This window comes from Gossypium arboreum, chromosome 1, assembly GCF_025698485.1.
Source record: "Gossypium arboreum isolate Shixiya-1 chromosome 1, ASM2569848v2, whole genome shotgun sequence".
Lineage (NCBI taxonomy): Eukaryota > Viridiplantae > Streptophyta > Magnoliopsida > Malvales > Malvaceae > Gossypium > Gossypium arboreum.
The window spans coordinates 74,894,881-74,910,190 of record NC_069070.1 but is presented as its reverse complement, the minus strand read 5'-3'; the positions used below and the strand labels follow the sequence as shown (position 1 = coordinate 74,910,190).

Here is a 15,310-nt window from a genome sequence, read left to right as displayed (position 1 = left end):
ATCATTTTTTAAAAAAAATCATCAATTTTTACTATTAAATGATGACATGGTTGATGGAGTAACCATAAGCTGACATGTGTGACATGTCTTCCCAATATTTTTTCTTTTTGACATAACGGAACAATGGTGAAATCTCTTTTTTTTTTATCCCTCTATTATATCTAAATTTAAGATTTAACTTTTATATTTTAATTTCTAACTTATTTGGTATCTATAATTGATAATGGTATTAGTTATTTCAAATAGTTAATATTGTTGGCTACATTGATTGAATTCGTGAGGTGGATTATTTTGGAAAAAAATAATATTCTAACAAAATTTTAAAATTTTTGACATGAAGAGTTAGAATAAGTGTTTAAAAATCCATGTAAACCTTGGAAAGTATTAAGGGTGTTAACTACTTGAACTAAATTAATGATATCTCTTGTTTTTAATCATTATATTTTTATTAGTATTTTCTAATCATTATAAGATAATAGTAAAAATTACAGTTCGATTTTTTTATTATGCTCACATTTGGGGTTTTGTCTTTATAGTTTAATTTGATATAATTTGATTATTTATTTTTACAATGAGATTAATTAGTCTAAATAATATATATATATATATATATATATTTATATATATATTTCTATATGAAGTTGGGATCAACATTATAAAGAAAAATTCGACCATAACATTTTAATCAAAATAATTAAGAGTATAAACTTCTTTTTATTAACTAATGGTGAAATTATATTAAATTAAAATATTACAAGTGATGAATCATAAACATAATTTAGTGATAACACAATGGTTTGTGATTTGATTTGATTTTTAAAAATGTTTTTTATTTAATTTAATTAATACAAGGGACTGTAAACTAGTTTACTTTATTTTACATAGCAAACATGAAAATGTTATAGCACATATTGCGGGAAGGAATCAAAGCCCAAAACCGACCCTATAAATTAAATAAACCAAAATTCCTTCCTCACTCTTTAGTTTCTGAATCAAAAAAGAAAGGAATTTTTTGTTTTATTTTAAATAATTTGGGCAAAAATGGGAAAGAGAAAGAAATCTAGGGCTTCACGCGATGAAGATGAGGAGGATGAAGTAGTTCAAGAAGAAGAGGGCAATCATTCTTCTTCAAACGAAAAGAGCTTATATGAGGTTTTCCCCTCTTCTTTTAAAATTTTAATTTCGAAAATTAGGGTTTTGGGTTGTTTTTACCTGTGATTCAATGATTGTGAAGTAAGATTTCTCTCTTTTGCCCCCCTTAATATGGGCTGCCTTTGGATGTATATGTAATAGGTTCATACTGGAATTTCATTCGAAGGTGGTTGTTTAGATTCTTGGTTTATTTTATTCATTGAAATTTCCATTAGAAATTTGAGCAGCAGATACCCTATAACGACTGGTTGCTTGCAGATTCTTGGAGTCGAAAAAGCAGCATCTCAGCAAGAGATTAAGAAAGCATATTATAAGTTGGCACTGAGACTTCATCCTGATAAGAACCCTGGTGATGAGGTAAAAAACTGAAGTTAATTTGTATGTTGAAATTAGACTTCAAATATCTGTTTGTGTGTGGAATTGTTGAAGGGAAGAACATGAAGCTAAAATTTGGTTCTTTTTCTTCTATTTGTAACGCATTGTATTTACTTATACAGGAAGCCAAAGAGAAATTTCAGCAGTTGCAAAAGGTCATATCGATTCTCGGTGACGAAGAGAAACGGGCTGTCTATGACCAAACAGGTTGCGTTGATGACACTGTAAGTAAATCTGTATCTTCTTTCTTTTTCTTTTTCTTTTTTTATGTGAAAAATGCTGTATCTAATTCGTTTCCTGTGATTTTGTTGATCAGGATCTTGCTGGGGATGTTGTTGAGAATTTGAAAAGCTTTTTCAGGACTATGTACAAAAAGGTTACGGCATTTGTCTCTCTTTATGTCATTTTAACTTTGGGGTTCTGTTCCATTTTGTTTACACTGGTTGAATCTGTTTCAGGTCACCGATGCTGATATTGAAGAGTTTGAAGCAAATTATAGGGGGTCTGATTCAGAGAAGAAAGATTTGATTGATCTTTACAGGAAGTTCAAGGGCAATATGAATAAGTAAGAGAGGCCGAGTGTTTTCCTTTCCTTTGGGCTTTTGAGATTAGTTCTGATACTTTTTTTTTGCCTTGACAGGCTCTTCTGTTCTATGCTTTGTTCAGATCCCAAGCTTGATTCACACCGTTTCAAGGACATGCTTGATGAGGCAATAGCAGCCAGTGAGGCTTTTTTTGGGAATTTATTTTCACAAGCTGTCTTATAAATCTCCTGTTCTAGTATTAAAGTCTTAGGCGAAAAGGAAAAAGTATAATTAAAGTCTTGCATATAGTTTTTCCCTGGTTTTTCAATTTAAAAATGGATGACCGAACATTCAGGATCCTCTATGGTTAGACCTTTAGGCTTTTAGTTCTAAGCAACATTTTTTTAATATCTTCACAAACAATAATCAAAACACGGATCACATTTCAAAGCTATGTAGCAGTTTAAGAGCAAATGAGCTGAATTGATTTATTTCGCTCGTCTCTGGAGCTAAATTTGTATTCAGTTTAAGAACGGATGAACTAATTGATTATTCCACTATTGTGTCCGGAATTACAAAAACTGGGATATGCATTATTCTTTGAGCTTTTCTTGGTATGAACCTTTCTTTGTTTTTTTGTCTGTGTAGGAGAACTTAAAGAATCCAAAGCCTATAAGAAATGGGCAAAGAAAGTATCTGAAATGAAACCACCCACGAGTCCGTTGAGGAGGAAGGGGAAGTGAGTTTTTTACTGGGTCTTTCCCATAGATTTTTAAGACATTTACGTGAGCTGATTATAATGTGAAAATGTGCCTCTCTTTTTTTTTTGTTTATTTACCAGATCAAATAAACAGCCAGAATCAGATCTATTTGCAATTATATCTCAGCGTCGAAATGAGAGGAAAGACCGATTTGATTCCATGTTTTCATCACTGGTATCCAAATATGGGAGTAACGCAGAGTCTGAACCCACTGAAGAAGAATTTGAAGCTGCGAAGAGGAAAGTTGAAAGCAAAGAGACCTCCAACAAATCAAAACGGAAGCGGCAGTAGGTCTCACCTGGATTTTATTGAAGTTGGATGTGGTGAGAATTATGCAAAAATGCATGTTTTTCAAGTATATGAATGCAAATTGCGTTATATGCTCTAAGAAACGTGGGATGATGCTTTTGTTGTAGTTACTTAAAAAATGAAAGCTCATTTGCACTTATCTTGAGAAGTTACTTTTTTTTCTGGAATGTTTTGGATGTGGTGAAGGATGGTAAGGGGAAGGACAGGGCAGGGTGAGATTGTTTTTGCTTACCCTGCCCCGATTATTGTTATGTACCCTAACCCAAATACGGTGCCTGGCCGGTTCACTGGACCGTTTTCGGGTTGGTTTCTCTGTCATTTTTGGGGAGCTCTTTGGCCTCCCTCAGAAAAACAGGGGGTTGAGCTCCGTGGCGGGTGTGAGAGTAAAGTAAGAGTAATCTCGAATCCTAAATGCTAAATTCTAGTAAGAGTCTCATGTCCATTGAGTCCTGATACATATTTTAATTAAGATATTTGATTATATATTTTATGCAATTTTAGGGGTAAGAGATGATGGCGCGTCAAATGGGTAAGATATTTGATTATGTATTTTAGGAAGTTGGAGCAATGGAGGACGCCAAGAAGAAGATGCTCTGGGCTACTATGAAGGCGGCGGCTGTTGCCAACATCTGAAAAAAAAAAATTGTTTTCATAAGTTATTAAGTTGAAGATTAAGTCCTTTTCTCTGGTCTCTGTTTGGTTACTTGGGTTTAAGGACTACGAAAGTCCAAAACTCTCGATTTCATCGACCATGATCATTTTTGTTTTCTAAATTAAAATGATCAGACTCATTAGTAGTAGAAGGATGACATGTCTTTTACTCGATTGTTAATTTCCTTTTCTTTTCTTTTTAAAAATTAAATTATGTTTCTTTTATATTAATTGCTTGTTTTTTTTTAGAACTAATTGCTTGCTTTTATTAAATATAAGATTTCACTTTAAAAATATGTATTATTATATTTTAAATTTATGTTTTTGAAAGCAGTTTAAATATTCTAAATTTTATTTATTTTAAATATTTTTATATTTTTCTATATTATTAAATATATTATATGTTATTATTATATCATTTTAATATGAAATATGAAATATATTATATGTTATTATTATATCATTTTAATATGAAATATATTAATATATTATTATTTAAAATAACATGTTTCAATCAACCAAATAATGCAATACTTTATAACTTATTTATTACATTTCGACCAACCAAACTACATTATGGTTATTACTTGTTTATTTCATTCCCATTTAATACTATTCTATTAGGGTAAACTAAATATATCTAAATTCCAATATCAGCTATTATATATAAGAATATTTTAGAGATTTTACATATTTTTAACAATAATTTTGGTTTTCAACATCATATTATTAAAAACAAACATAAAATATAAAAAAATAATTAAAATTCATGAACTTATTATTTCGAAGAAAAAGCAAATAAATTGAATTATTAACCAATAACAACCAGGAAGCCTGCAGTAGTTTCTTCTTGATAACCTAGAAGTTAACCAATACAGAATCATAAGTCTGGGTTGGTTTTGATCCAAGTATTGAAGATTCTTCATCCATCTAATATGTATATATTTTGCTCTTACGGCAACTTGTTTCATCGGCCTTTCCCTAGAACCATACAGGTTCGATGGCTGGTGTTGTCAAACTTACACTGACGGATCCTGTGTGGGCATCGGTAATGGGGAGAGGGTATGCTGAGATAGTGGCTAATACTCAGATTAACAATGTGTTTCTTTGTAAATGATTATAGGTCTCATCACCAAGTTTGATGGAGCCTTACTTAAGCACATCTATATGGATAGATTGGCGCAACTAGGGAACTTGTTAGGGATATTTTGTTTATTTGTAGCTAAGGAATTCTTTTGTATCCTACTCTTGTTTAATTTATGAAATGTTGATTTTGGATTAAAGAAAAAATCTGTATAGCATAACCATAATTTTTAATTGCAAAATATAAGAAGGAATTCAAATTCTCACATTACAAAACAAGTGAAGAAAAAGAAATCTTCAATCAGTAGAAGTCAAAATAAGGGAATGGAATGTGAGCCTTCTTGAATACAAATGGTATGCAAGTTATATATAATCTCTTCAAATACTGCAGGTAACCCATAATTTAAGCAAAGAAAGAGACAATGAAGGCTCCAACCAAGGACCCAAGAACAGGCAAGGTTGAGGTTGCAACGCTGGAGTCTGGGCCTGATGCAGAAGCTGGTGCAGCGCCAACTGAGGCGGAGCTAAGTGGGGCGCCATCTGGTGAGGAAGCTGGGGCGGTGCTTGCTGCCATGACTGCGCTCATTGAGGCAGCGGCGAATATGACAGCGCAAGAGATCTTCTTCTTCATGTCCATGGTGTTGGAGAGACCTGCCTTAATTTGTTGCAGAAAAACTTTATTCTTTTTATTTTTCTTTGTGTTTTCTTATTTTTATTTTCTTGCAGGTGAGGAGAAGGAGAGTAGTAAGGGTTGTTTAATAGGTGATTTCCATGCCTACTTTTAGGATTTTCCCACCTTAATATTAGGGTTTTAGTTGTTTGGTTGTGCATGGTTTTAGGATAGAGATTTGACTCCTTAAATTCCAACCAAAGTTTTACAATTATTTTTCAAAACATTAATCTTATCTTTGCACCTTAAAATTAAATAATATATATAAATAATAACAGTTAAACATGATTATAAATATGGTTTATAGGGCAGTATAATAGTTGATGAAATATGAATGAGTATTGAAAGAAAAAAAAAGAAAAGAAAAAGTGTCGTGAAGTGAGGAGTGAAAGAAACTAGCAGCAGCTAGTATAGTGAAAAGAAAAGTTTGTACAGTGCAATATTAGTGTGTAATAAAATTATTATTTCAGTTAGTATTTTTCCATTGCACTTCCAACATGTGGTATTTAAGCTAGGTTCGTGTTGACTTCACAATGGTAAACATGATTCAATCGTAGATCCTGAAATTAATAAAGACAAATTATGGCAATTGGAGCATCCAATTGAAGGCTTCGCTCAGTTTTCAAGATTATTGGGATGTTTTCGAAAAGGATATGTCGAGCCCAATGCAGCTGTTGAAGTGGCTTTGACAAAAAAAAAATTGTTTTGAAAGAAACCCATAAAAAGGATAGAAGGGCATTGCTTTTTTTTTTTTTTAATATGTTGATGAATTAACCTTTGGAAAAATTTTAGATGCGAAGACATCAAAATAAGCATGGGTAATTTTTCAAAAATCCCTCCAATCGAGAAAAAGGCCAAAAAGGTACGTGTACAAACTCTTAAAGCTGAATTTGAGACGTTGAAAATGAAAGTTTCAAAAAGTTTTGATGATTATGTCACTCGATTTAAAGCGGTGGTAAATGAAATGAAAAGGAACAGAGAAAATCTTGATTACGTAAGAGTAATGGAAAAAACTTTGCGATCATTGATACACAAATTTGATTATGTGGTTGTTGTCATCGAAGAATCAAAAGATTTGTCACAATTATCTGTCGACGAACTTGTGGGTTCCCTCCAAGCCCATGAGTATAAAATGAAGCAAAATAATGATACTTGAAAAATTGGAGCAAGTATTGCAAAGCAAACTGTCATTTAATGAAAGTGGAGCGGGCAATAATTTTGGAGGACAAGATAAAAGCAATCGTGGAGGATATAGTAAAGGATATAGAGGCAAAAATGAAGGTGGAAGAGGAACACGTGGACGAGGTAATCAATCATATGGAATAGGCCAAACAAGTGAAGAATATCACACATTAAGTCGTGGATGGGGAGTTCGAGGCTGAGGTAGAGTAGAGCACCCCTAACCCTTCTCCGTTACTGGATTAGGGTTATAAAACATTATAATATAAAACAGAACCTTTAACTTTAAAAAAAAATATAATTTCATATTAACTTCTAATAACACAATACAATCATAGCAAAAATACATTACTGGGCTTTAAATCGAGCCTAAGGGGCCTTAAAAATAGTTTGGAAACATTAAGGGATCAATTCGATACAAATCATAAAGTTTTGGGAAAAGTTAAGGATTTGGGGAAACAAAAGTCACATGGCTGTATGGCCAGGCCGTGTGACATTGCCCAGGCCATGTGGGCATTCGAATTATGGGACACACGGTTGTGTCTCAACCTATGTGTCTATCCGTGTAACTTACTAACTTGGGTTACACGGTCATGTCGTAGGCCATGTGCTAGACCGTGTGTGTATTTGAACCATGGCCACACGGCTGTGTCGCAAGCCGTTTGGAACCTGCACCTGGAATTAAAATGACACATGATCGTGCGGGGTGGTTGTGTGTGGCACAGGTCGTGTGATAGCCCATGTCCTAGGCCGTGTGTGTAATAGCCCGATTTAGACCCTAGTCAGAACGGTGGTTTTGGGACCAGGAATCCGAGTCAGAAAAGTATTTTAAAAAATTATTTTCTGTGTTTATTTTGTGTGAATGTGAAATTTGCATAATTTAATTTGGACGTTTGAGTGTCTGATTAAATAAAAGAACTTAATCGCGTAAATTGAAAATTTAATGGTTTAATGTGTAAGGGTTGAAATGTGTTTGTCTTTGTAAATGGAGGGATTTATGTGGTAATTAGCCCATGATGGCATGCAATGGACTGTAATGGCCTTAATATAACATGATTTTATATTTTAAATCCAAGGTTAATTATGTAAACTAGTTAATATGTTATAATATAATAAAACATAAAAAAAACATGCATGTGTTCATTTTATTTGACCGAAACTTGTAAAAGAAAAGAAAAAGAGAAAGCAAATGATACCCAGCCATTGTTGATTCAAATTCAATGTTAGTTTGGTTTCAGTTTTTGATAATTTTTATGTTTTTGAGATCGTTGCTTCGAATACTATTCGACCCATGCTTGAATTTCTGATTTTGATGAATATTTTGAGTTATGCCATTGATGAGAGCTTGAGATTTTTGTTTTTTGATGATGAAATATGAAAGATATGTTTTAGATTAACATGTTTTGTATTGGAGTTTTTGATGATTTTGAGTAATTAGGACTAAATTGTAAAAATAATAAATTGAAGGACTAAAATGTGAAATAAATGAAATATATGGACTAGTATGAATATAAGGAAGATTCAATCTAACTATGTTGTTGTGAGATTTTGTGTATTTTTTGTTTTATGCAATTAGGACTAATTTGTAAAAGAATGAAATATTAGGGGTAAAATGGTAATTTGCCCATTTATGTGTTGTTGGATTAAATTGAATGAAATTGTGTTTGAATGAGATTAATTTGAAATTTTATAGATCAAGAACAAAAGAAATCAGACATGGATCGGGGAAAAGCAACAATAGTCGAATAGTCGATTTACATTGTTCGTCGATATCTGAGGTAAGTCTTTAAGTAATTAAACATCATAAATTTTGAATGTAAATTAGTTTAATATGCTGATTTGGAATTCATAGAATTATAGTAGAGGTAGCCGAATATGATTAAGCATGGAAATAATGTATTTGAGGTTAATTCGACTAAGTTACAACATTTGAAAGTCCGTATGAACTATATGGAATATCTAGATTTTTCGATATATGAATTGTTTAAGAGACAACTTTATAATAGTGATATTCGGGCTCTGAGCCTAGCAAGCCTTGCACTGGTGAATTAAATCGGGCTTATGCCTAGCAAGCTTATTGCCGGTGTATAAAATCAGACTTTGAGTCTAGCAAGCCTTGTGCCAGTACGAAATACAGGCTTAGGCCTAGCAGGCTTTATGCCTATGAATTATTATAAGTTTATGCCTAAAAGACTTTATGATGATGTGGTAATTGAATATGTTAAACGAGCTAAATGATCAAGTATGAGTTAACTTGTTGTTTACTTGAGATAAGGTAAATAAGTAACTTGATATTAGTTACTAATTATGTGTGATACAAATGAAGATTACACGTGAATTTAGTATGTGTATTCAGCCTTGTAAATAAATAGTATGAATATTGTAGAATTGATTCTTGGATATGTGCATATATGTGATCATGTAAATTCAACCATATAAGTGGTATATGTACATGATGTTATATTATGGTTCTTGAGCTTATATAAATGCATATGTGTATGTTTGATTATATTAAGACATTTTGGCTTTGAAATATGAATAATATTAGGTTAAATTGATTAAGTGAGCATTCGGCCAAGGTAGCTTTTGTGTATGAAAATGTGTTATTTATCTCATTTGTAGGTTTGAGGTTAAGCTTGATATTAGCTTAAAATGAGTTGATTATAACAATGGGATGTTTATTTGCTTATGACTTACTAAGCTATTATAGCTTACTTTGTGTTTTTATGTTCATTCTATTTTATAGATTTTGGATTCAAGTTACAAGCTCTGGGATCGTTAGCAAAGTCTATCACACTATCAACCGTCTTCGGTATTTTATAAGTTACATTTTGGAACTATGGCATGTATAGGCTGGAATGCGTTTTGGAATGCTGTATTTTGGTTTATGTATAAAGGCCATGCGAAAATGGCTTAATCTCTATGCTGAGTATGTTTTGGTTAAATAATGGCTTGAGTCTATTTTAGATATTATGCCTTATACCTTGGATGATTAGAACTTGTATTGTGTGTGTGCATATTAAGATTGGTTGATAAATGAAATGGTCATAATACATGTATAAATATGTTTGCTCAACTTGGACGCGATTTGTATAGGAAAAGTTATATATGAAATTTAGGTTATTATTTTAGGTTAGCTTTCTATAAATGAGTTGGTAATAAATGACATATTATAATGACCGAATATAATGGGAGATATATTGTATGTTTCTTTTAAATATGGTTAATGGAAGTTGTGTCTTGAATATCCATATGTATCCATAATCGATGATTAAATTATCTTTGAAAAGTATATTTTATATCATATTTTGGTATTAAAATGTATTTGGCTATATATTCATATGACTAGAATTTATTTTTGTATATGTGTATTATTTAATATGCTTGTTTTGGAGAATGGTATACAAATTTTGGTTAGCATTGAAATGAATGGGACATTGAGATATATGCTACTTATATGAATATGATGATATGTAACTTTATAAATTTGAAAGTTGATGATCCATTTATTTATAAACTATTAGTATGCTTTGAATGTTGAGTTCACGTATTCTATTTGAATATGAAATAAATTGTATCGAGTTATAAGTTAAGCACTAGATCTCTATATAAATATTTTTGAATTGAGTAATTGTATCGAACTGTGTTATGTTTGGTAATACATTATAACCCCAATCCGGTGACAGATACGGGTTAGGGGTGTTACATTTTATTGGTATCAGAGCTATGGTTTAGTCGATTCTAGGACTAGCGTAGCATGTGTGAGTCTAGCTATACATGTCATAATAATTACTGCGATAGTGTGATGACTCCTGACATTTGAAAATGTGATTTCATATAGTAAATGGATTCCGACAGAGCTGTAGCTGATAATGTCGAGAGTATAGCGCCTGCTCCCGCGTAAGGGACAGCGCTAGTTGATGCTTGGCCGACCTCGAGTAGCCATGAGGGGGAGGCTAAACAAGCCTTCTATCAAATGATGAATGATTGGTTTACTCAATATATTCGAACTAATCCGAGTGCACAACAACTTCCACCCCCAATTAATCCATCTTCAATACCTGCTATACCTCAAGTAAGTGATCCGTTGAGATTGTCTAAACCACCTGTTGATAAAATCAAAAAACACGGGGCTGAAAAAATTCAGAGCTAATGATGATGATGCTGAGCGAGCTGAATTATGGCTTGATAATACTATCCGTGTGTTTGATGAGTTATCTTGTACCCCGGATGAGTGCTTAAAATGTGCCATATCCTTGTTACGAGACACCGCATATCACTGGTGGAATACACTAGTATTGGTGGTTCCGAAAGAGCGAGTGACCTAGGAATTCTTTCAGACTGAGTTTCGTAAGAAATATATCAGCCAAAGATTCATTGATCAGAAGCGCAAGGAATTTCTCGAACTAAAACAGGGTCGTATGACTGTGATAGTATATGAGCGAAAATTTGTGAGACATAGTCGATATGCCCGTAAGTGTGTTTCAACTGAAGCTATCATGTGTAAAAGATTCGAAGACGGTTTGAACGAAGACATTAAATTGCTAGTTGGTATACTTGAAATCAAAGAGTTCGTGGTACTTGTTGAGCGAGCTTGCAAAGTCGAAGAGCTCAGAAAAGAGGAAAGAAAAGCTGATTTTAAAGCCAGAGATTCCCATAAAAGATCATCAGGTAAGACTTTTCACTCAGTATCGAAGAAGTTCAGAGATTATTCTAGTCGTTCTAAGAATACTTCAGACTTTTCTAGACAAGATAGAGACCGACCTCCTGTGAGTTCACGAGCCACTTCGATTGCTAGTGTTGGCAATGTTCGACAAATTAGAGTCGAGTGCAAGCATTGTGGTAAATGGCATTCTAGAGATTACAGATTGCATGATCGATCTTGTTTTAAATATGGATCGATGGATCATTTTATTCGAGATTGCCCGATATTAGCCGAGCAAAACACTGTTCAGAACGCGAGACCGAGTAATGTGTCAGTACGAGGTAGACCACCCAGGCATTTGGGTAATGTGAGTGGCAGTTAGAGAGGGACGAAAGATACAGCAGTTCAATCTGAGGCTCGTGCACCTGCCAGAGCTTATGCTATTCGCCTACGCGAGGAGGCTTCATCCCCAGATGTTATTACTGGTACATCCACTCTCTATGATACTAGTGTAATTGCATTGATTGATCTGGTTCGACTCATTCTTATGTGTATAAGACTTTAGTATTCAATAAGACTTTACCTGTTGAGTCTACTGAATTTGTGATTAGAGTATCGAACCCCTTGGGCCGGTGTGTTATGGTTGATAAAGTATGTAAGAATTGTCCCCTAATGATTCGAGATTCGTGCCTTCTAGCTGATCTGATATTGTTGCCATTTGATGAGTTTGCCATAATTTTGGGTATGGATTGGTTGACTTTGCATGATGCTGTTGTAAACTGCAAGAGAAAGACTATTGGCTTACGGTGCCAGAATGATGAGATTATTCGGATTGGATTTAATGATCTGAATGGTTTACCGGCAATGATTTCCTTGATGTTAGCTCAGAAATATGTAAGAAAAGGTTGTGAAGCTTACATTGCATATGTGCTTGACAGTAAAGTATTCGAAAGAAAGATTGAATCAGTACCTGTTCTGTGTGAGTATCCGGATGTATTTCCTGAAGAATTATCGGGTTTACCACCTATTCGAGAGGCTGAGTTTGGTATTGAATTAGTACCGGGGACTACTCTGATATCGATAGCTCTTTATAGAATGGCACCTACTGAATTAAAAGAAATGAAAGCTCAGTTGCAAGAGTTGACAGATAGAGGTTTCATACGACCGAGTTTCTCCCCCTTGGGTGCGCCTGTGTTATTTGTTGACAGATAGGCAGTTTTCGGAAGACAGCTCAATAAGGTGACCATAAAGAATAAATATCAGTTGCGAGTTAAAGACTTTGATGTACCGAAAACTGCCTTCCGAACGAGGTACGGGCATTATGAGTTTCTGGATATGCCTTTTGGACTTACTAATGCACCTGCTATTTTTATGGATTTGATGAATCGAATCTTCAGACAGTATTTGGATTGATTTATGGTTGTGTTTATTGATGATATATTGATCTACTCCCGTAATGAAACCGAACATGCCGAGCATTTGAGACTTGTGTTACAAACTTTGCAAGAAAAACAATTGTATACAAAGTTTAGTAAATGTGAGTTCTGGTTACACGAAGTTAGCTTTCTAGGACATGTTGTTTCAGCATCAGGTATTCGTGTTGATCCGAGTAAGATTTAAGCAATACTTGACTGAAAACATCAAAGAAATGTTTCTGAAGTTCGAAGTTTTCTGGGACTTGCTAGTTACTATAGACAATTTGTGAAAGGGTTCTCGATGATTGCAACCCCGATGACCAAGCTACTGCAAAAAGATGTTAAGTTTGAGTGGTCAGAAAAGTGCCAGAAAAATTTTGATCAGTTGAAAGCCCTTTTGACCGAAGCTCTAGTGCTAGTTCAGCCAGAATCGGGTAAAGAATTTGTTATTTATAGTGATGCATCTTTAAATGGTTTGGGCTATGTTTTGATACAAGAAGGCAAAGTTATAGCTTATGCCTCGAGATAGTTAAAGCTGCATGAAAAGAACTATCCAACGTACGATCTAGAGTTGGCAGCTATTGTGTTTGCATTGAAAATATGGTGCCACTATCTGTTCAGTGAAAAATGTCATGTTTATTCTGATCATAAAAGTCTGAAGTACTTGATGACTCAGAAGGATCTGAATTTGAGACACCGTCGATTGTTAGAGTTGCTAAAAGATTACGAGCTAGTGATTGACTATCATCCGGGAAAGACTAATGTTGTTGCTGATGCTCTAAGTCGAAAATCCCTATTTGCTTTACGTACAATGAATGCACATATGGTTATGTCAGATGATGGTGTGATAATAGCCAAGTTAAAAGCAAGACCGTTATTTATTCAATAGATTTGTGAAGCTTAGAAGGTCGATAATGATTTGATAGTAAAGCGGGCTCAATGTGATTCGAATGTTGATTCAGAATTTCAAGTGGACGCCGAGAGATGTTTGCGGTTCAGAGACCGAATATGCATTCCGAGAAATACAGAGTTGATTCAGATGATTTTGAACGAAGCTCATAATAGTCGGCTATTTGTTCACCCGGGTAGTACGAAGATGTATAATGATCTTAAACAGTTTTACTAGTGGCACGGTATGAAAGGAGACATTTTTTACTATGTTTTGAAATGTTTAGTTTGTTAGCAAGTAAAGGCCGAGCATCAGGTACCTTCTGGATTACTTCAGCCGATCATTATACCTGATTGGAAATGGGAAAGAGTTACAATAGATTTTGTATCCGGTTTACCGTTGACACCGAGCAAGAAATATGCAATCTGGGTTCTTGTAGATAGATTGACTAAATCTGCTCACTTTGCTTCGGTTCGTACAAATTACTCGCTTAATAAGCTAGCTGAATTATATGTTTCTCAGATCGTGAGGTTACATGGTGTGCCTATATCTATTGTTTCAGATAGAGATCCGAGATTTAAATCGCGGTTTTAAAAGAAACTGCAAGATGCACTAGGTACGAAATTACATTTCAGCACTGCTTTCCATCCTCAAACAGATGGCCAGTCTGGGCGTATCATTCAGATATTTGAGAATATTTTGAGATGTTGCATTCTTGAGTTAGAAGGTATGTGGGAACGGTATCTGATTGAATTTGTGTATCATAATAGCTTCCAATCGAGTATCAAAATGGCACCTTACGAGGCTTTGTACGGTCGTAAATTTCGTACACCTTTATATTGGACTGAGCTCAGCGAAAACAGGACACACGGGGTTGATTTGATCAAAGAAGCTGAATTGAAAGTGAAAGTGATCCGTGAAAGTCTAAAAGCTGCATTAGATCGTCAGAAGTCATATACGGACTTGAAACGTAAAGATATAGAGATTCAGATCGAGGATAGAGTATTTTTGAAAGTCTCACCGTGGAAGAAAATACTCAGATTCGGTTGTAAAGGCATAGTGAGTCCGAGAATTTTATTGGGCCGTATGAGGTTATAGAGTGGATTGGGTCGGTTGCGTATAGACTATTGTTGCCACTTGAGCTAAAAAAGATCCACAAGGTATTCCATGTTTCGATGCTTCGTAGATATTAATCTGATTCTTCACATGTGATTAGTTCGTCTGAGATTGAAATTAAGCCCGATATGACGCACGAGGAAGAACCGATTCGTATTCTGGCTCGTGATATTAAAGAGTTGCGAAATAAGAAATTTTCATTTGTTAAAGTACAGTGGCATAAACATGGAGTTGAAGAAGCCACATAGAAGACAGAAGATACAATGAAAGAGCGTTATCCGAACCTATTCATCGGTAAGATTTTCGGGGACGAAAATCCCTAAGGGGGGAGAGTTGTAACAGCCTGATTTAGACCCTAGTCGGAACCGTGGTTTCGGGACCACGAATTTGAGTCAGAAAAATTTGTAAAAAAATTATTTTCTATGTTTATTTTGTGTGAATTTATGCCTGTGAAATTTTTGTAATTTAATTTGGACGTTTGAGTGTCTGATTAAAAGGACTTAATCGCGTAAATTGAAAATTTAATGGTTTAATGTATAAG

General features: G+C 34.1%; 1 protein-coding gene across 2 annotated transcripts; it reads left to right on the top strand.

Moving 5' to 3' along the window:
* The first annotated feature begins 860 nt into the window (after positions 1 to 860).
* Positions 861 to 4,003, top strand: LOC108480394 (chaperone protein dnaJ 6-like). 2 transcript variants are annotated; one of them, XM_017783385.2, is made up of 9 exons: positions 861 to 1,152; positions 1,411 to 1,509; positions 1,650 to 1,751; positions 1,844 to 1,903; positions 1,986 to 2,092; positions 2,168 to 2,250; positions 2,700 to 2,790; positions 2,893 to 3,135; positions 3,677 to 4,003. In XM_017783385.2, the coding sequence occupies exons 1-8, from the start codon at positions 1,042 to 1,044 to the stop codon at positions 3,101 to 3,103; spliced, it is 864 nt and encodes a 287-aa protein (XP_017638874.1). In that variant the 5' UTR covers positions 861 to 1,041; the 3' UTR covers positions 3,104 to 3,135; positions 3,677 to 4,003. The 2 variants fall into 2 exon arrangements, with proteins under 2 accessions (XP_017638874.1, XP_017638873.1); XM_017783384.2 differs by having other exon boundaries at positions 863 to 1,152; positions 3,623 to 4,003.
* Positions 4,004 to 15,310: the final 11,307 nt, after the last annotated feature.